General features: G+C 43.8%; 1 protein-coding gene across 3 annotated transcripts in view; it reads right to left on the reverse strand.

Moving 5' to 3' along the window:
- The window catches only part of DYNC2H1 (dynein cytoplasmic 2 heavy chain 1), a 1,560,829-nt gene that overhangs the window by 1,107,125 nt on the left and 432,919 nt on the right, over positions 1-20,785 (reverse strand). For all 3 annotated transcript variants that reach the window (XM_086935265.1, XM_086935264.1, XM_086935263.1), the window contains exons 29-30: positions 9,060-9,172; positions 5,082-5,201 (exon numbers count right to left, since the gene is read on the reverse strand). In XM_086935265.1, coding sequence (XP_086791391.1) covers positions 5,082-5,201; positions 9,060-9,172 — 233 coding nt within the window. The remainder of the gene's footprint in view (positions 1-5,081; positions 5,202-9,059; positions 9,173-20,785) is intronic.

Raw genomic sequence — 20,785 nt, forward strand, 5'->3', positions numbered from 1 at the left:
AATTGTACTTCCGGAGGTCAGCGCAAGCAGTCTGATATTCCGTTTTAGCCTCCGCCGTGAGCACGGCGTGTTCCTCCGAGTCGTCAGGTCGTTTGGTGAGGGCAGCTAAAGCTCGTTCCGTCGTTAAGAGTGTCCGTTCTAAGGCGCGGCGGACCCCCACTATCTGTTTGATGCATTCTCCCCTCGCCACCACCTTATACGCGTCCCATTCCACCAGTACCGATGACGCAGTGTTCTCGTTGTGTGTAAAGTAATCGCGTATGCTGGATGTGTGTGTATCCCTGAAAACCTGGTCCGTTAGACAGTCTCTAGGGAGGCGCCAGGTGGGGACCGGTGGATGCGGGGGGCGCCAGGTAAGACGTATAATGTGGGCGTCATGATCTGAGAGGATCCGGCCCAGATAATCCGTAGATGTAATCTTAGGAAGGATCGGAGCAGAGCAGAGGAAACGGTCTAGGCGGACCCGGAGGTTGTGTGGAATCGAGTGGAAGGAGTAGATGCGAGCTAGTGGGTGTAGGTGTCGCCATGCGTCGGTGAGCGCCCAGTGTGCGGTCCATGTTCTAAAGAGGGCCGCCTGCCGGGGGGCCGGGGAGTGTGTGGGGGGAGGGTGTGAGCGGTCCAGTGAGGGGTCTAGTGTGCAGTTAAAGTCGCCTCCCAATACCCACGGGACTGTGGTGAACTGGGCTAGTACGCTCGTAAGGTGATCCCAGAATTGGTCCTGATCCGTATTGGGGGCGTAAATGCTGCCTAGGAGTACCCCCTGCCCATCAAGAATGCCCTCCAGAAGTGCGTATCTGCCCATCCTGTCCACTATGCGCCGGAGCGCCCGGAAGGGGGTACCTGGCCTCACCCAGATTAATGCGCCGCGCGCGAATGCCGAATATTGTGTGGCACAGATGGTCCCTCGCCATTTGGCTTGTAGGCGATTGAGTTCAGTGGCGTTAATGTGCGTCTCTTGTAGAAACGCTATATTGGCTGCCATGCGTCGTATGTAGGAGTATACAGAGTAGCGTTTGCTGGGTGTGTGTAGGCCCCGCACGTTTAGTGTAAGGATATTAATGTCTGAGTGGGGGACTGCCATTCCTAGGGTGGTGTGGTTGGGGAAGGGGCTCCTCTACAATTCCTGTGGGCCGCCCGTGTATGTGCATCGTATGTGGTCCTGCGCGCCAAGCTTCCTCAAACGTGGGGGGGGGACTGGGGGAGTTAACAACAACTAGAACTTTGGGTGGGCAACTGTCCCAATTCTGAGGATACGTCACTGGGGGTGGCATATCCAAACTAGTGTCCCACTAGGGGAGAAAACCAACAGAAATTCGCGGGGGTGGCAGCATGTGTCGCTGCTGGGCCTGTGTGCGGGTCGGGCTCTAGTAGGAGAAGTGTGTATCGCTCGCTGGAGCTCGCAGTTATCCGGTAGAGCAGTCTAGGCTTCTAGACGTCGCGCATTACAACAGGCAATCATGAAAAGGATATGTCAGTTGACAGTTCAGTTGTTCACGAAGAGGTGGTAGGCTGGCTGGCCAGGGCAGCGTCCAATGTGTGTGCCACAACAAGGGGGGAAGAGATTGGGCCAAATCCTGACATAGTTCCATCGCTGTCCCGGTCTTTCTCTGGGGTGAACAGGTGCGGTTGACCTTCCAGGTCCGAAGCTGGGGGTGACAAATGTAGTCCGGTGGCCGCCCGTATGGCGTCTCGTCGTTCCTGCATGATTTGTGTGAGATCGGGTGAGCCCGCCTGGGAGGACGCCCGACTCTTGGAGTGGCTAGCTCGCGCGCGGCTTGCACCCCGTCTCCTTGATCGCCCGGAGTCATTGTTGCGTTTCTTCTGGGGTCCTGGTTTAGGGATCAGTGGGCAATGAAATTCGGTCCAGTCCTGCGCGTCCGCTGCCGTGTCGAAGAAGAGAGCTGTCCCTTTGTGGATCACTTTAAGGCGGGCAGGGAACAGCAGGGAATATTGAAGATCATTTGCGCGGAGGCGCCTCTTGACTTCCAGAAACGTGGATCGTCGCTGTTGGACCTCTCGGGCATAGTCCGGGAACACCATAACATGTTGGTCTTCAACCTGCAGGGGACCCGCCGTCCGGGCCGCGCGGAGGACCGCATCCCGGTCTCGGAAGTGCAGGAACTTGGCTAGCATGGGCCGTGGGGGGAGACCAGGCTTGGGAGCCCGGGCTGGGACTCTGTGGGCCCTTTCGATGGAGAAGTACGGCGACCGGTCGCAGTCTGGGGTAAACAATTTAGTCCAGGATTCCATGTAGGCCAGGGGGTCCGAGTTTTCAATCCCCTCCGGCAGGCCCAGTACGCGAATGTTACAGCGCCTCGAGCGTCCCTCCAAATCCACTGTGCGTTCTTCCAGGGTCGTCACGCGGCGCAGGATCTCATGCATATCTGCTTCCTGTGATTTCACCGCTGGTTGTAATTCAGTCACGATCCGTTCACCCTCCTTCACTCTGTCCGCCAGTTTAAGGTGTTCATCCCGAATCAGGCTAATGTCTGTCGTCAGGGTGCCCAATCTCTCTTCCATCGAGAGGCGAGACATTTCTATTGCCGCCAGCACTTGATCCAGCTTTGCTGATAGCGTAGGGTCGGTTTGCGACGCATTAGTCTGCGTCCATGCCCTCGTCTGCGGCATCTTCTCGACAGCTTTTTCCGGGACTGCTTGGGTGGCCCTCGGTTTCCCCATGGGTGCTGCTAGACGGGAGAGGGGGTTCCCCCTGTGGTCGTCGTGTGTCTCGAGGGCGGTAGGTCGTCGCCACGCAGTAACACCGGATGAGTGGCAGTTGAGTGCCGGTCAGATCCTCCGGTCCCCGCCGGGTGTAATGCGAGGCTCGTTCCACCTCGAGGGGCCTCTGCCAGGGGTGCCAGGGGCGGTGTGCGGTTGCCGGGGTCGGCGATTCCGTCCGATAAGGTAAATCATCCTTATTGTGTGGTTGCTTGCCCATTACTGAATTAACCATAACGGGACGGATACTTACACCACCAGGTCTAGCAGGTTGCGCAGCAACTCCAGGTGATCCCATCTGGAAGTTGCACTACATTAACTGTATAACAGCTCTATGCACAGGTATTAAAGCCGTATGTAACACGCAGAGTTCTGCAAATGTCAATGTTGTCAGCCGACGTGGGTGAGGGGTATAGCCAGCCAAACCAGGCCACGGGGCCCCACCTATCGATAAAGGACCTAAACAGACAGGCGTTATTGGGTGAGGAAGGGCGCCATTAAACCAAATTAGGTGTTACCAAGCTGCGAGCAGAATCTCAAGAGTCCAATAGGGCTGATAAGCATTAGGAAGGGCTGTTGGCGTATATTTGTGAAACAAGTTATCTGTTCCATCCACCGCCGGAAAGGTGACCCAGGAATAAAAGACGTCGAATCGTTAAGCAGCATTCGCTTCTTCTACAAAAATCAGCACAACACCCGCATTAGGGACTCCACTTTTGAGTCAAATAAGCTGTGAGTGCTGCCCAATTAGGGTCCGGAATTGAGACCGCCACAATTAATGCTAAACAAAAACAACCTAGAACGCGGCAGCGCAATAACAGGTTAAGAATAAAGAGAAAAAAATGTTTTCAACTTTAAGCTTGATAGAACCTATAAAAACATCAATATAGGAGTTTACACCGTCACAGCTGTCTCCGGAAACAGAAGTGAGGGTATTCTGGACAAGCACAAGCTCTACTCAAGCGTCTCGCAGATAAGAATAAAGAACAAACATTGGCGGCGCCATGTTGCAGGGATTCTGCATATACACAGAACTACGCGCAGGAAAACAGAACCTCAGTGTATAGGGGTGTACCAACTTACTACATCAGTACATACAATCCGAAACCGACTATCTATAGGGTCTCATTCGTTCTCCTCCAAATATCACGGAGCTACAAATGGTTAGACAACCCAGAACACAACACTCCCTGCTCTCTCAGGAATCACGGGAGGAATACGTACTCTTTCGCTCACTCACTCATACTTGTTTACAATGAGAATAGGCAGAGTCACTGAAATAGTTCAAAATGTTTATTTAAACTATTGTGCTGTACAATACAGTAAACGTGCCACTACTAGCAGCAAAATGCATGAACTCAGCACAGTTAGCATTGTTGCAATTCTATAGAATACAAAGGGGGAAGTCATTTTATAAAGACTGTTGGAATAAGGGCTTTTAGGCCTAACCACCCTCCCCTTGACTAGAAGAAGTTTATTTTATTAAAAAAAAGATGATATTTGGGGTTTGACAGCAGACACCATACCTTAAAGTTTGAATGTAAGGTTTACATCATAGGATCAGCAGAGCTCTTCTCCATGGAACGGCTTTCTTTAAGTGTGTTTAAACAACATGCAACAACGTCATATCAAAGCACGAGCCTTCAGAACTGTAGCTGTGTGTAGTATGTTATGTATAGGTGTTAGGGACTGACCAGAACAGAATAACAAGGGGCATTGTTGATCGACCTTGCACATCGTGTTTAGACTACACTCCAGGAAAGGCAGAGTACGCGAAAGCAGCCCGTTCTCATTTGAAAGGCACAAACAGAGTCTTGCAAAAACAAAGTCATGCAGTAACATGCGCAAAAGCAGCATCACAGCAGCAAAGCTCATGCTAACTTAGCAATGTCAACAATGGCCCTAAGGGCCCATTTAACAATGGTTGAGGTGGCCTTCTCACTCCTACACTTACCTTTCTTCCAACACATTTACAGGTTGATGGTGGGTTGCTCATTAGTGTTTCTAAACTATTTCAACCATCTCATCTTTTGCCCTTTGACTCTGATTCCAGTTCATCAATGGCATTCCATGTTCTCCTGGCAGAGGCTTTCATAGTGCAATACAATGTTGTCTCCCTCATATCTATATAGAAATGTACTCTATAGTTACTTAAGTGGTTTAATGTATGTAAGATGCTGGGGGGATAATTTGATTGTGATTTGCAATTTTCAGATAAATCCACAGAGGGTCAAATTGCATTTCCTAGTGAGAGTAAACAATAAATACAGTAGGGAGAGAGAAAATTAACATTCATAACAACTGTTTGCCAAAATGTGATTATACCGTACAGTACAATTAACTACCAAAAAAGTAGTATTTACCTGTGATGGAAAGAGGGATGGATCAATTGCATGATTAGATTTTCTTCCAGCAGCAACACATTCAATCAATAATTGTTTCAAAGTTGCTTTCATTTCGTTGGCTAAGCTGTTCAGCCAAACCTATCCAAGCCAAACAATTCAAGGCTAAATATTAATTCAATTACTGTACTCGCCACATAAAAATCAAGACATTTACCAATACTAATGAAGCAACATCAAATCAACGAATAAAAGCAAATGTTATTAAAATGAGTGTACTATAATATAATTTGGGGAAAACTGCGCTGGCAAGTAAGAGGTGCTGAAATATGCAACTTCTATGCAATACAATCACTTTAACAATTAAAGGTAGGAGAAAGAATGCAGCATCAGTTCAATGGGGATATGGAACAAGGCATAGATGATTACAAGTCGCACATGGAGCAACAGCCTGTGGAAAACATTCATATGAATGATTACAGACAGACTTTAAAAAATAAAACAGGCTTGTATTAAGTATGATCTATATAAGTTAACAAGGTGTTACTATAACGTATACATCCCCAACCAACACGTCCACCAGTTCAGTGGCTAGGATAGTACGGATAGGGGTGGCAGAGCGGCGCTAATTTTATTGGACCTCTCTGCCGCCTTTGATACGGTTCCTCACCAACTCCTCCTGGCTTGCCTCACTGAGATTGGCATCACGGGGGCTGTGTGGTCCTGGCTGGAATCTTTTCTGGACTCCCGCTATCAGCAAGTCTGGATGCCCCCTTACTCTTCTTCAGCTAGGCTTGTTCAGACCGGGGTCCCACAGGGCTCTACATTGAGCCCACTTCTCTTTAACATCTATATGACCCCGCTGATCTACCTGGCCGAGGAGCTGGGTGCAAAAATTATGGCCTACGCCGATGACACCCAGCTCCTGTTTACATGGAGCAACTCGACTGTAGAAACTGATGTAGCACAAAAATGCCTGGCAACCGTTTTCACCTGGTTAGCCCATGCCAAACTCAAATGCAATGAGGGAAAATCAGAGATCCTTCTATACGGTCAATTTCCAAGCCAATTTACTGAATTAATTTGGCCCCCTGACTTTCCCCGTCCCCTCACTGAAGGTGGCCCAGCCAAGAACCTGGGCATATGGTTCAATGAAGATCTGAGGTTCACAGAGCAGATCAAGCGACTGACGGGTGCCTGCTTTGGGACCCTCAGATCTCTGAGCAGATTCTTCCCTCTCTTACCACAGCCAGCAAAAGAAACGGTCGCTAGGGCCCTCATTTTATCTCGCTTGGATTATGCTAACGCGCTTTATCTGGGCTCCCCTTCCTTTCTGGTTAATAAACTTCAGCTTATCCAGAATGCTGCCGCAAGACTCCTGCTGGGCATCTCCAGACGAAACAGCATAAGACATCAATTGGCTACCCTTCACTGGCTACCGGTGGCCCAAAGAGTCCAATTCAAAACCCTGGTACTTACGCATCGAGCCCTTCATGATACAGGTCCTACCTATCTCAGGAAAAGAGTGACTTTCCATGTTCCAAATCGCCATCTAAGGTCAGCTTTCCAACGAAGGATGGCAGTTCCCCGCTTCCGGCGAACCAGATTGGGCGGGCAATCTTTTTCGGTCAAAGCCGCCACCCTCTGGAATTCCCTCCCATTCACTCTCAGGGACACCAGAGACCTTGGTTGCTTCAAGAAGCTCCTTAAGACCCATCTTTTTAACATAGCCTACTAAAGCTGCTTTGTTTGGCTGTTCAGCTCTCGACTTCTTTGTGGTTATGCTTCGCGCCAGGATACTCTTGAGTAGTTGTGCGCGCAATAAATATACATATAACATAACATAACATAACATATACTGTTAATAGAGGCCTCCACTGTATGGGAGTTCAATTAAGATAAAACTGCTCATCTTCATATTGTGGACATTGTAAATGATGGAAGTTTAAGGTTTCTGCTGAACACATCATTGATGCAATGGTGATCCTCTATGGCAACAGTATGATAAACTACCTCATGAGCTACGACACGAAATCAGAAAACACAGTGTAAAAGTAATGAAACAGCCTTACAATACACTACAGAACAAATTATGATTTGTTGTAGTTGGTGAGCAGCAAAACAGTTAATGTATTGTACCCTCTCGCATGTATATTTAAATGTTTTCATTCAAACAGCACCATAGCAAGACAATAGATTTCCTGGGTAGCAATGCATTCATTGCTCCAATAGGATAATTCAGTGCACACAGGACACATTGGATATATCTTATACAACTAAAACAAGCCAGGAATGTCATGTAACTGTCACATGGATCATTGCACCTCTAATCCCTAAGAAACAATGGACAGACACTTCTAAAAGAACAATTTATTCAAAACAGCTTTGATACACACATTGCATATTATTGAAGTCAAATAATGAACTGCTTATGGGGCTCACAACAACACTAACCACTAATGTTTAACATACAAAGTTGTGACATAAAACATTGCACCAATAATCCACATCCACCACAGAAAAACCATAAACAACACACAGCTGTTGTGCGCTCACAACAGCACTAATCGCCTAACATGCCACTCACACAACAGAAGAAATTATAGAACTCCTAAAACACTACCAGCTAAACCCAGATGTGATCAAGAGATACATCCAGTTACCAAGGTACTAACATTATTTGCCACCATGAACCTCCAGACAGATCACCCTCTCCTGGGAAATAAGAAATGAACAGATCCACCTGGTGCCAATCCTAAATTGAATAAAATAGTAAACCTACAGCTTAATTAATAAGGAATTGCTACATAAACATAAATAAAACCAGAAACCAATACCCATAACACCTCATCAAAAAGTGAATCATACACCAGTCTGCAATGACAACTTCTGAACCAGTTGGAAAATCACTGGAGTTCAGAAACTGCTATGAGCCATACAGAATGTGAGCTGTGCAAATGCCAATAACTTTAATAACATGAGCACTTGTTGTACAAACATGAACTGTTCAAACTGAAGCAATATTTCTAAAATGGTCAAAATGAACTAAATATTGTATTTATTCTTTCAGGATATCTTTTCAAACACATTAAAACAAAGGAAATTCAAGATTGTGCTCTCAATTGAACTGGTGCATCAAAAGGAAGGTTATGGATGGAATGCTTTAATTAATATCAGTCACTTGCAATAGCTTGCGGTCTCATCACAATCCATAATTTTTCGCCTACCATTCCACCTCAGTTTCGACCCAGCAATATGCAACTCAGTCTTGATGCTGCCCCAACTGGAAAAGTCCAGCCCACACTGTCAGGCCAAGTTGTCTCTTAATCAGAACACAAGCAGCCCAGGACCAGTTTCGCCCCTATTAGGGCTAATCAGCCAGGTATTTATTGGTTCAAGTGGTACAGTTAGCATAGGTCCCACATCTGGGCATACCCGTCACATTTAGGGCATCAAAAACAAAATGATGTATGGAATGCTTGAATTAATGTCAGCCACTGGCAATCACCTGGCCCACATCCCAATCCATAATTTTTCTCCCACCATGCCACCTCAGTTTGGACCCAGTCATTTGCAAATTAGTTTTGACCCGGCTCAATGGGAACAGTCCAGCCAAACCTACCAGGCAAGGTCCTGCCTGAACCGGTACACAAGCAATCCTGAACAAGTTTCACCACTGGTTGAGATTAATTCAAGCATTCCATCTATCACATTGTTTTTGTTATGCTCAATTAAAATGGACCTTTCTGTATAACTTGGAGCCAGGCTCTGATTTAGCAGAAAATCTACTTTTGTTGCAATACAGTAATAAGCACTCTAATTCAAAAATACATGCACATGTGTTTCTTTTAGTTGCAGCACAACTTTAGGGAAAATAATCTGTTTACTTTGGGGCTCAACTGAAATAGATGGATCAAAAATAATAACGAGCTCGGTGGGTTGATCATATACCCCTTTTGATATATCACAAAAACACCTTTCATACTAAAATTACCTTACCTCAACGTCATTAGATACAAAAATCTTATTTTTCAAAGTAACAACTTCTCCTTCAAGAGATTTCATTGCAATTATATGCTTGAAGTTTTCATCAAACGTCACACTGTGGACACCTAAAAAAGAAAATGATATAATTCATTTTAATGAAGCACTATTTATCAACATCTTTTCACACTTTGCCACAATGATGTTTTATGAATTATTGATGCGTATGTTGTCCTTTTCTTTTTGTTTGAGGTAGGAAGCGACAGAAACATTTACTTACCTGTTACGCAGATTATCTGAGCATGGATGTCTTTACAGTGAAGTGCAGTTAAAATATCTCCTGACCCTTAAGTAATTTACTCGCTTGTAACTTCAAAACGTCGCCAGGACTCATATTTTACTTATGCCCTAATGGTGTAGGTAAACCCTCATAGCTATTGTTAATGGGAAAATCTATTAATCAAGTAATATGGACCAATTTCACACAATAATATGGTTAAAGTCAATCAAAGAATTGGGAAAATCAGCCAGCCTCAAAAAGAGACAACATTCTGAAGTTCAAACTTCCGGATTATAGGCAGCATTATATATACTGCAAAAGCTACACAGGTTACAAATTCCTGGTATACAACATTTACAACGTGAGCGTTACAACGAAGTACCATTACCACGCGGTTATAACAACGAAAGTTGTTACAACGAATTGCGCTGGGTGGCGCTCAAGGATAATAAATCATTTAATTTACTATCCCAACACCTTCCCTTCTATCCACGGGGACTGGTGTTGGAATAGTAAATTATATTTTTTAAATTTGCGCCCCCCCCCCCAACGCAAGTCGTTGTAACGACTTGCGTTGTTAAAACCGCGTTGTAATGGTACGCGTTGTAAAAGTGTGCGTGGTAGTGACATACATCCCAAATTCCTACATGATGCTAATAATAAACTGGACAGGTAAGACATTCCCTAAACACATAAGTATTTTCAAGAATGTACGTGCCTGTGACTAGCAGAAGCCCCTTCTTGCGTGTTAGTTCTCAGAATAAGGGTAAGATAAAATAGAAACACATTTTTGTTTTTCTGCAAAGTGAGTGATTATCTCTTGTTTGCCATCAATGGGCCCAACCCAGCTTATCTGACTTTAGCATATTCTCAACAGACTTGCGCTAAGGCAGAATCCACTATTGTTTATACCCTGTGCTCACTGACAGTGCAAAAACAATTTCTACTGTTGGCCTCTCATTGTTTAACAGATATAAATGTGGTAGTCTTTTCTGTGATATCTCTACTAATTGTTGATGACCTGTCAAGTTTGAGTCTGTAAAGAAATATAATCTATTTATATGGTCCAGCGCACCTAAATTAACATACAACAATAATGTATTTTTTCTAAAACTAATGTGCACTGTGACTTATGTATTTCTGCAGAACTCACAGTTATCTTTTTCCGAGCATCCATGTTTTAGCCTATGCCAGTTCACTACTTACATAGGTTTAAAACTATCCCTTAACTGAAATGTGTGTATTGGGGTTTGGAATTTTATACTTGTCTTTATGTGTCTTAATAAAATGCATTCCTATTATTTCCCTACATCTCTATGATCACCAATATTATGTGTCTTACTACAGCAAGACGGTAGATCTATGTTCATACATAAGCTGATTCAACACTATGCTTTTAGTTGAATCTGAGCTTCTCTTTGTAAGAACTATGACAACAACTGGCAAATACTGAAGAGTTGTTCCTGTATAGTAACAGGCACTCTTGGAACACGAGAAAAGGAGGAGACAGGGGTTGAGAAGGAGGCGGGAGAGTATGGGAAGAACAAAGGCAAGAAGGAACTCTTGTGCAAAACATAACCACAGAAAGTAGTAAGTCCAGCATGCTTTCCCCAAAAGCGGAGAACCTTCTTTTACTAAGTCAGCGTTTCTAATCTGAGTGTGGTATCACTCTGTCAAAGCCTTCCGTCTGGTTTCAATGACTCCTACACCGCAGCTCCATTACATAGTCTCTCCTTGGTTCAATATTTGGGATATCATGAGCATGGCTTACGATGTTTAACTGCATTCTGAGTGTTGAGCAAACAGGCTTAAGTATAGACTACAATCAATGGTCTTTGCTTAGATTGGCAGATTTGTACAAGAAAGGGTGGTTTGTCTTACAGGACTGAAAGCCTCAGAATATTAAAATCTGGAGGAGCATTGATGAGATGCCACTTAATAACTAGATAGTGAGCACTTCGGATTTACATTGCTGCTGGGCATCAATTATTGAACGTTACAGGAAAGTATTCCATACAATGCCAAAGACATTGTCTAGAATTTCCAAATTTTGAGAAGTTTCTCTACACAATGCATAGCTAGGCACATAGGCAATTTGCTTTTAAGTACTCATGCACTTTTTAGCATGTCTCTAAACTCAATATCAGATTTCTTAAGAAGAGTAGGTATTTAGCTATTTATATGTAAGTACATATATATGTTTGTATGTGGTATTACTATAGTACAAACCAAGAAGGAGCGGAGCGCTGTGCAGGGTCAGAGGCAAGCATAAACTCAACAAGTTATTGGAGAGGCAGCTGGTTTGAGCCCAGTTAATGTACTTTGATGTAGCATTCCATCTGTGATTTAGTGTTTAATGTAGCTATTAATCTCTTACCCTACAAACATAATTTAGCTAGGCATCAATGTAGAAGCCATGACTTGCCAGAGACCAATCCCGACTTCTAGGAAATCATTTTGCATTGTGCCTCCATGTTGTTTGATTCTTTAATCAGTACGACATGGGTCAAAGAACCTCTGTCCTTACAGTAGGCATCCCTGCAAACAGAGACTGGAGAGTTTCTTGCATAATAGCAGGAGTTCAGTACTGATTGTCAGGTTAAAATAAAATACATCTCAGTACTTTTCCATGACTCGCAACCTCTACATGAAATGAAATGAAATTAACATTTATAAAGCGCATGCTCACCCGTGGGCATCCCAGCGCTAGCGGCAACAACTTATTAATTAGGCGATCATCAAGGGAAAAGATGGGTTTTTACTTTCTTTCGAAAGGTCAGATGGTCAACCTCTAAACGTATATGCATGGGCAAAAGGTTCCAAAGCTTTGCCACATTATACGAGAAGAGTTGGCCCCCACTTCGGGCTCTTCTAATTTTCGGGATTGTGATCAATCGCCTATTTTCAGATCTAAACGCTCTCTTTGGGTGGTAGGGCTGGATGAGGGAACGCATCAAGAAAAAACCTTTGCCAGTAAGTGCTTTATGAGCAATGCATAAAGCCTTAAACTGAACTCGTTCTTTAATGGGGAGCCAGTGGAGGGAGGCAAGAGCAGGTTTGGCCGACATACCCCTGGGAGTATTCAACAACAGGCGAGCAGCACAATTCTGCACAGTCTGCAGTCTTCTAAACGTGGGAAGCGGTGCTCCAAGATATAAGACATTGGAATAATCTAACCGTAAAAGAATGAATGCCTGGACCAGCAGCCTATTAGCACCGAAAGGCAGTAGACGGAAGATCTTTCTAATCAGCCTCAGCATTCCATAGCAGCTAGCTGCAACCTTTTGAGCTTGTTACTTAAGATCGAGGTTACGGTCCAGCCACACACCAAGGCTCTTAATATGTTGTTTGGGGGTAGGGGCTGGACCCAGACATCTAGGCCAGAGATTATCTATATTCAGAAGGGCTGAATTGCCCAGTAGCATAAGCTCTGTCTTAGCCCCATTAAGCTTTAGATATGATTCATCCATCCACTTAGAAACGGCACCAAGACATGGAGCTAAACGTGGCGAGGAACTATCTTGCTGATTGATAGAAACCACCAGCTGGGTATCGTCAGCGTAAGTGATTATTTGTACCCCAAATGGCAATACTATTTCAGTCAACGGGCCTAAATAGATATTAAATAGAGTGGGGCTTAAGGAGGACCCCTGAGGAACCCCACAATTTAATGGCATCAAATTTGATATAATGTCATCTTCCAAGACTACAAAAGATCTGTCTTCAAGAAAAGACTACAGCCATTTTAACACAGTTCCTGCCACTCCCACATTTCTAAGTTGTCGGATCAATAGTTGGTGGTTCACAGCATCAAAGGCTGCGCTAAGCTCTAAATCCTGTCTAGGTAGGGTGGAAACAGTTATTATTTTCCAGAAAAGCGGAGAGGATAGAGTTCACATATCTCTCGTCTATTTTACTTACTCCAGGTAACAGGGATATAGAGCGACTCCTCAGGATCCAAATTAGATTTCTTTAACAAGGCTTTGACCATCGCTTGCTTCCAAGCAGGGGGGACAATTCCTGTCCGCAATGAGGCATTGATTAAATCCAGTATCACTGACGATACCTAGATAATAACTTCTTTTAATATGGAGGGGGGAGCAGGGTCTAGAGGGGAGCCAGATTTTAAACGAGCCAGGATCCCCTGGAAGGATGTCATATTCAAAGGGGGGAATTTTTCCAGTGAACATAATTGGATTGGAGTAGCGATGTCAAAGCTGGAATCCATTTGAGGGACTACATCCTGTGAAAAAGACCCGTAAATCAATTGTATTTTATTTAAAAAGAAGTCTGCTAACTGGTTACATCGGAGTTGAGTGTCCTCCGAAGTAATAGGAGGGGTGTAAGGAGTAACAAGAGCTTTTGCAATCCAAAAAATTTCCTGAGGGGAATTTGCTGCAGAAGTAATTCTATCTTGGTAATAAATAATTTGAGCGCTATTTATTTCCGCTTTGTAAAGTTTAATTGCAGCTCTGTATTCGTTTTTTTTGGAGACCAAGTAGTCCTTTCTCCAACTTCTTTCCAATCTCTTTACAAGATTGTTTGAGCTCCCGAAGTTTCGAGGAGTACCAGGCATTTTTATTGGTTCCTAAATTTTTATGCATAAGTGTTTTTGGAAGGACGGAGTTGAGAGAAGACTCAAGCCAGTTGTTGAAGTTGTTGTTGACTATGACAGGGTCAGAGTCCAGCTTGGGCACACTGTCTTCAAGGATAGCGACCCAAAACGTCTAAGGAAGTTTGGACCAGGGCAGAGTACATATTTTAATCTTTATACCTGGTGTAATGATATCTTGTATGGGCCGGGAGAAAGGGATAAGCAAGTGGTCCGTCCAGAGTATAGGAACCGGGGCACTGCCCTGAAGATTATGAATATTAGAAAATATAGGGACCAATAAATGGCCTTTGGAGTGGGTGGCCGCACTCACTTTTTGGTTCGGTTGGAATGTCCCCATCAGCCAAGTCTGATGTGGATGAAGGGAGAGTCAGATCAAATGGAGATTAAGGTCTCAAAGTAATGTAAAATTGGAAAAAGGGCCGGCCAAATTAGCAACTACGTCCGGAAGATCCTGACCAAAAAGGCCTAACGGTCCAGGTGGGTGATAAATTGTAATCCCGCACTGACAACGTATCTTGGGAGTGTGGGCGCACAAAGGGAAATACACCAATTGTTCTAACAGAGTCTACTGAAGGTTTCTACAACCTTAAACATAAGAAGACCGTAGAAAGCATTACTAACGCTTGAGTCTTTATCTTCCTTGAAATCTACATTGTCATCCCCTATATATTCCTCATGTCGTCTAACAGGAGAAGAAGAGGGAGGAGCAGAAACCAAAAGTGCCAACCTGGGATGCAATGGTAGGGCCTGAAGGCCTAAAGTTGCAATCAGCTGTCCCATAGTATAGTTCAGTTGCTAAGTTGCTTTTCGTATACGCATAGCTTAGATCTCCAATGTTCTGTGCGCAAGCCAAACAAGTAATCCAATGACCAAATATTAATATGGTCAGAAGCTGGACCTTGAGATTCCACAGACTAGATAGAGGTATGACACCAGCTGTACAGTTATAGTGTAAAAGAGGAAAGCCTATCATTACAACATGTAACTTCAATAATGTCTGGCAAAGAACAAGAAAAGCCCTCAAATGAGATTTGATTGGCAAGGATTTCATTGCCAAAGACCAGTGAAACTGGTAGATATTTTGGTGGGTTGAATTATGAGAGACAACAATGACATGCCTAGTGCAGTGTAGATAGACAATTAAGAAGGTTGCTGGTACTACCTGTCCAAAAAGGTCAAATGTATAGGAGGACATGGGCACCACATAATCTTTGTTGAAAGCCTTTAAGACTGCATGTTAAAATGTATACACTTGAAGTAGTACATTGAAAAAAATTAAGAAGAGCCTTCAAACAATAAATTTGATTCAATACATCCTCTCAGTCCTTGTACCTTGTACCTTCTTTATGTCCAAAACAATCATACCTGTCCAAAATAACTACAAATGTGAAGTTCTGTTCTGGAATTAAAGACAGAACTAGCAAATTGACTCTACCGTCTTCTCTGAAGGAGAAGGACCTCTTGTTCTACAACTGTTGCAAAGTAATGGCGCACCAGGGATGGGTTTCAATTTCAATGTCTGTTTTTTATCAATGAATCTAATTTGTCATTTTTTTGCCTGAGGTGGGTGACTGTGTATATGTTCCTGCTACAAACCTTGCTTGTACTAGATCACTATTTTTCTCTTTCTCTGCTCTGTGTTTAGTTTTGGAATGGGAACGCATCTTTCACACAGATGGGACCATAGTACTGAAAGTACTATTACCAGAGTTTGAGTTTAGGAGATGAGAAGGACATGGAATTTATCTATTTTGATAGAGATTCATTCAAAGACTCTCTGGACTTGTTGAGGAGTAATACTGAAACTTGGTTGCCCCAGGGCAGGTCTCACTTCTACAGAGCAGCACTGATGCTTTTCTGCCCCCGAGCAGTACCACAAACACTGTTATAAAAACGATGCCTTTTACGATTGTCAACAAGTTTGTCGACAGTGCCGCCGATGGGATCGTCTAGGACATTGCCCTGGATGGAATCTTCATCGACAGTCGACGGATGAAGTTGTCGTCAATGTCTTCATCGACGACAAAGATGGGGTCATCGTCGTCCTGATCGTAGGCAGTAGATGCCGCAGTAGTCACTGGGACTGAAAGCAAGACAAGCGCTGATATGTTGACAATAGATCCGTAGGCGAACGGATTTTCTTCATGGACAGTTCATTAAAAGGTGTGTCAGGAACAGATGCAGGTGAAGAGGGAGATCTTCTGTGAGAGGAAGGAGACTCAGAAAGCTCTTTACTTTTTGGCATCTCAACACTGGTATACCTGCTATGGGATTTTACCCTATTTACGTCCTTGTCAGAAGAGGAAGAGCCCTCATTTTAACAACTTTTTGGGTGAAGAGTGATGGAGCAAAGTTTCGTACGTAAAGAAACTTGCTTGAATTCAATCCTCCCGAAATAATATGTAATAATATAACCAACATGTTTTGTAAGTAGACAACATTTACTGTATCTAGGGGAAGCTTTTTAATGTGCTTTACTAACAAGTAACCCGAGGGACTTAAGATGGCTGCTAAAAATCGCAGGAACTTTTCTGCGCATACGTCTACTGCATCTATGTAGTATGAAGTTTTTTGCTTTGGTGGGAACTCTTTGCAGCTGCGCAGTAGTATTTAAAACGGCCGCTTGGAACTAACATGACAATGCACATGCTACGCCGAAAACCTCACTTTCTCACTAAACTGCTAATGCAATAGCTAAAATAAATTAAAGGAATTAGAGTAGGAAAAATTGGTATACACTGCATTCATTTATATTCGTATGCTAACATGCTTTTTCTTTGACTTTATTATTAGTTCGTATTTGGGCCAGGAGGGTGACTGAAAGCGACATCTTGTCATGGGGGACGCAGGCGAATTGGATGTAGCAAATTTCATGAAATTACATTGAAAATCTGACAAGACTACAGTGACCAGAAGATGAGCCTGGGAAAAGAACCTTTTGACCCGAAGAGGGGAAGCAAACATATAAAAGTTGCATACAATGATGTAAACCCAATGTGAAATGCAGATGGGAAAGAATAAAGCATGGGAAATAAGTAAGGGGAGGGAACATACCATGAACCTCAGAAAATTAACACTGCATTGTATGGTGTTATGACTTCTCCCTATCCCATTGTCCAATCACCAGTAGAGAAAACATGAATATTGAAACATTTGGGGGTGGTACATACACAAAGAGTAGTATAACTGAGGTAGGCTTAGCCAGTTAGATTGTCACCGACATGTCAGATTCATCACCGACCTGTCATGACCCATCATTGCTGCAGAAGGCGCTGGAGGCCAAGGAGGTCAGAGACGCTGTCCGAGCACTTGGACAGAAGAATCGAGAAAAGAGATTGCTGAAGAATATGAACCTATCCATCTAGAAGGGGAGATTTGAAAGTAGCACCAGAGAGGGGTGTAACCCAGGTGTTACACTTAGAAGAGGTTACCTGTCCTGTCCTACACCTGTCCTGAACTGCTGGCTCCTGACTACTCGGGAGTCCCTTTTTCCAGCACTTGGCCAGGGGTTGGTCCTCGCACCATTATAGGTAGGTGGTATGTCCTTGTACCGTTTCCATTTTCCACCTATCCCAGGTACCTACATCATGAGATTTTACTATGTTTTTTTAATGTCTTTACTTAAATCATAATTTCTCTTTGAAAAATTTGGTGTTTTGACGTGTACTGGTATTTGACTTTTATTGCATAAAGGTTTTAAAACTCTCCCGAGTCTGTGGTCATTCAAATAAAAGGTCAATGTTGTTTATGCCTATTATGCTAACAACCTGATCTATCGACCAGAGGAGATTGATAACTAAGGTGATAAAGTATTGGTAAGAAATAGCGTATAGATATATTTCACTATAAAATAAATTAAGCCCTGTTTGCCAGCGCAAGCTTGCCAGCTTATTGTAGGAATGTTTTATGGGCCCATGTGAGTATGGTGTTTTAGAGATAAACTCAAGCTGGTAATTCCGCTCCAACAAGAGTTGCCATTTTCTTAGCACTCAAGACTCAGACTGATCTTTTTTCTTCTGGTACCAGAGAAGAAGCCAGACCTCAGTGGGATCTTGAGGGTTTGGGCTTAAAAAATGTGACAGTACTTGCTCTCTTTGGGTTTGTACTGAATGTAAAGACAGTACACACATTCCTTGTGAAGGTCCAAAGAGAATAGTCTAACTTTCCCACAGGATTTACAAGACTTGAAAAGCCTTTTGGATCCCTCAGACATGGTCAAGCAGGGAAATAATCCAACAGAACCTGTACCTCAGATGTTTCTTGGAGGTTCAGAAGCAGTTTGAAGAGCTATCAGGTCAAAAGTTGACAGCAGTGATACTGTGCCTGAGCAGAGCTCAGGGAGACTCCCTAACACACGATGACCAGTAGGAAATCTCTAGGTATGGTGGGTCTGCAGGGAAGGAATGTTTCAGGGTCTCTGCTCTGATTAGTTGAGGTTTGGATGAATTAAAACAATGTGAATGGTCTAAAGATGTCTATTGTTTTCAATATGATTCTTAATGCAACTGTATTTGCACTGCTTATATTACTGTTACCGTGGCACTCTGACCATGACGACTGGGAAGATTCAAGCATGTGAATCTATGAAAGATACAATACTGGAGAACAAAATAATCTGTAATATGACGCATACGCCTCCAATGAAATAAAAATGCAACTTAAATACATATGTGGGAAATGCATTTTACTAGTAGGACTGTTTGAAAGAGGCTGCCTCAATATATAGTGTCCACCTATGGTGAGGCACTGTGTGCTGAACCCAGGCAACCCTTAGTGATAGTGTTTAGGTCCCTGATTACCAAAGCTCTTAAGGGGTAGCTGTGGCGAGCAACTAAGGTTTATTCAAGAGGGTTTAAAGTGGGTACATTTACCACTTAGTCAGTCAGCAAGCTTTCCCACAAGAAAGAAGCCCACAAGTGTTCACAAAAATACTTTAGTAATTATTATAACAATACTAATAACTAACTTGGTATATCTCATACCCAGAGATATCAAATGCACAAATGAAATACTTTAGAAACAAGCAATAAGCATAGAAAACACATGGGGCCCTACCGGGGGGTCAAACCATATACTGAGACAGTGATATAAGAGGTAAGGAGTAGTTTCTGTCCTGTAACTCCAGTTCTGTAGTAGGGGTATCTCTGTTATAGTCATAATCTAGTGAATAGTCCCGCCCATGTGCGTGGACCCCGGCAATCAAAAATAATCTCTTAAATTGTCAAAATAATGCAGAAACTGCAGAGACACTTAAGAGAGAATTTAAAGACAAATAATGCAGCCTATATCCACAGGCTACACTGTCCAGTACTTCAACTAGAAATTCCACCAAAAAAACACCACACACAGCATAGCCTGCCAGTTTCTACCATAGAGAAACTTGCCTCCCCCAGTCAAAGACTCTGGAATGATAGAGAGGAAGGTAGGGACAGACAAGCCCCATAGGCTGCCATTATGTGGCTTAAATAGGATACTGTGCCTTTAAGAGAACTTTCCAGAACTTCTCCCAGTATCCCAGAATGCATAGCAGGTCCCTCTGCTTTCAGTTCTTTTTGAAGGCGAAGCACGCCAGACCTGTCGCATTCTTTACATGATGAACAATCTCCACCGGGGAGGAGGGCGGGCGCTTATGACTATAACAGATATACCCCTACTACAGAACTGGAGTTACAGGACAGAAACTACTCCTTCTGTAGTAGGGGATCTCTGTGTATAGTCATAATCTAGTGAATAGAATGGCAAGCCCATCCCCACACCAAAGCGGCGGTGGAGAACATAACGCCACTACTGTGCGAAAAAATTCCGCAGCGAAGCCTGCCCAACCTGAGCGTCTGCCCTGGCGTCAGTGTCCAGGCAGTAATGTTTAGCAAAGGTATGAACCGACTTCCAAGTGGCTGCCTTGCAGATTTCAGCAATCGGCACGTTACGGAGCAGAGCCGTCGTGGCAGCTTTGCCCCTGGTGGAATGAGCCTTAGGCTTACCTCCTAAGGTCTTATTAGCCTTTTGGTAACACAATTGTATGCAGGACACAATCCACCTAGAGATGGACTGCTTAGAGGTCGCAAGACCCGTCCTGACCGATCCATAATTGATGAACAACTGGTCAGACCTACGAATATCCTTGGTTTTATCCAGATAAAATTTCAACACCCTCCTAACATCCAGGGAATGGAGAGACCTCTCCGCTGGGGATGAAGGGTTCTGAAAAAACGTAGGCAAAGTTATAGTCTGGTTGACATGAAAATCAGAAATAACCTTGGGAAGAAATTTAGGGTGAGTACGCATAACAACCTTAGCAGCATGAAATACAGTATAAGGTTCATTACAACACAACGCCTGAATTTCACTCACCCTGCGGGCCGATGTAATGGCCACGAGGAACGCCGCCTTCCAGGACAGGTGCTGCAACAAAGCCTTATGAATAGGTTCAAAAGGCTCCTTCATCAATCTGGACAGCACCACATTCAATTCCCATGAAGGCGAGGGAAGCCTGACAGGAGGGAATACTTTCTTCAAACCTTCCAGAAAATCTTTGATCACAGGGATCTGGAAAAAGGAAGTCTGTGAAGGGCATTTCCTGTAGGCAGTCAATGCAGCAAGATGGACCTTAATGGAATGGACATTAAGTCCAGACTGTGCCAAATGTAAAAGGTAAGGAAGAATGACATCTTCCTTGCAGGTCGTAGGATCATGGTTCTTAGACTGGCACCAGATACAAAACCTCTTCCACTTGTAAGCATACGAAGTCCGAGTGGAAGGTCTCTTAGACTCCTTCAGTATGTCCATGCAATCATCGGGCAGATTCAGATGGCCATATTGCACTCAGGAGCCATGCCGCCAAACTCA

This window comes from Lissotriton vulgaris, chromosome 8 (assembly GCF_964263255.1).
Source record: "Lissotriton vulgaris chromosome 8, aLisVul1.2, whole genome shotgun sequence".
NCBI classification, from domain to species: Eukaryota; Metazoa; Chordata; class Amphibia; order Caudata; family Salamandridae; genus Lissotriton; species Lissotriton vulgaris.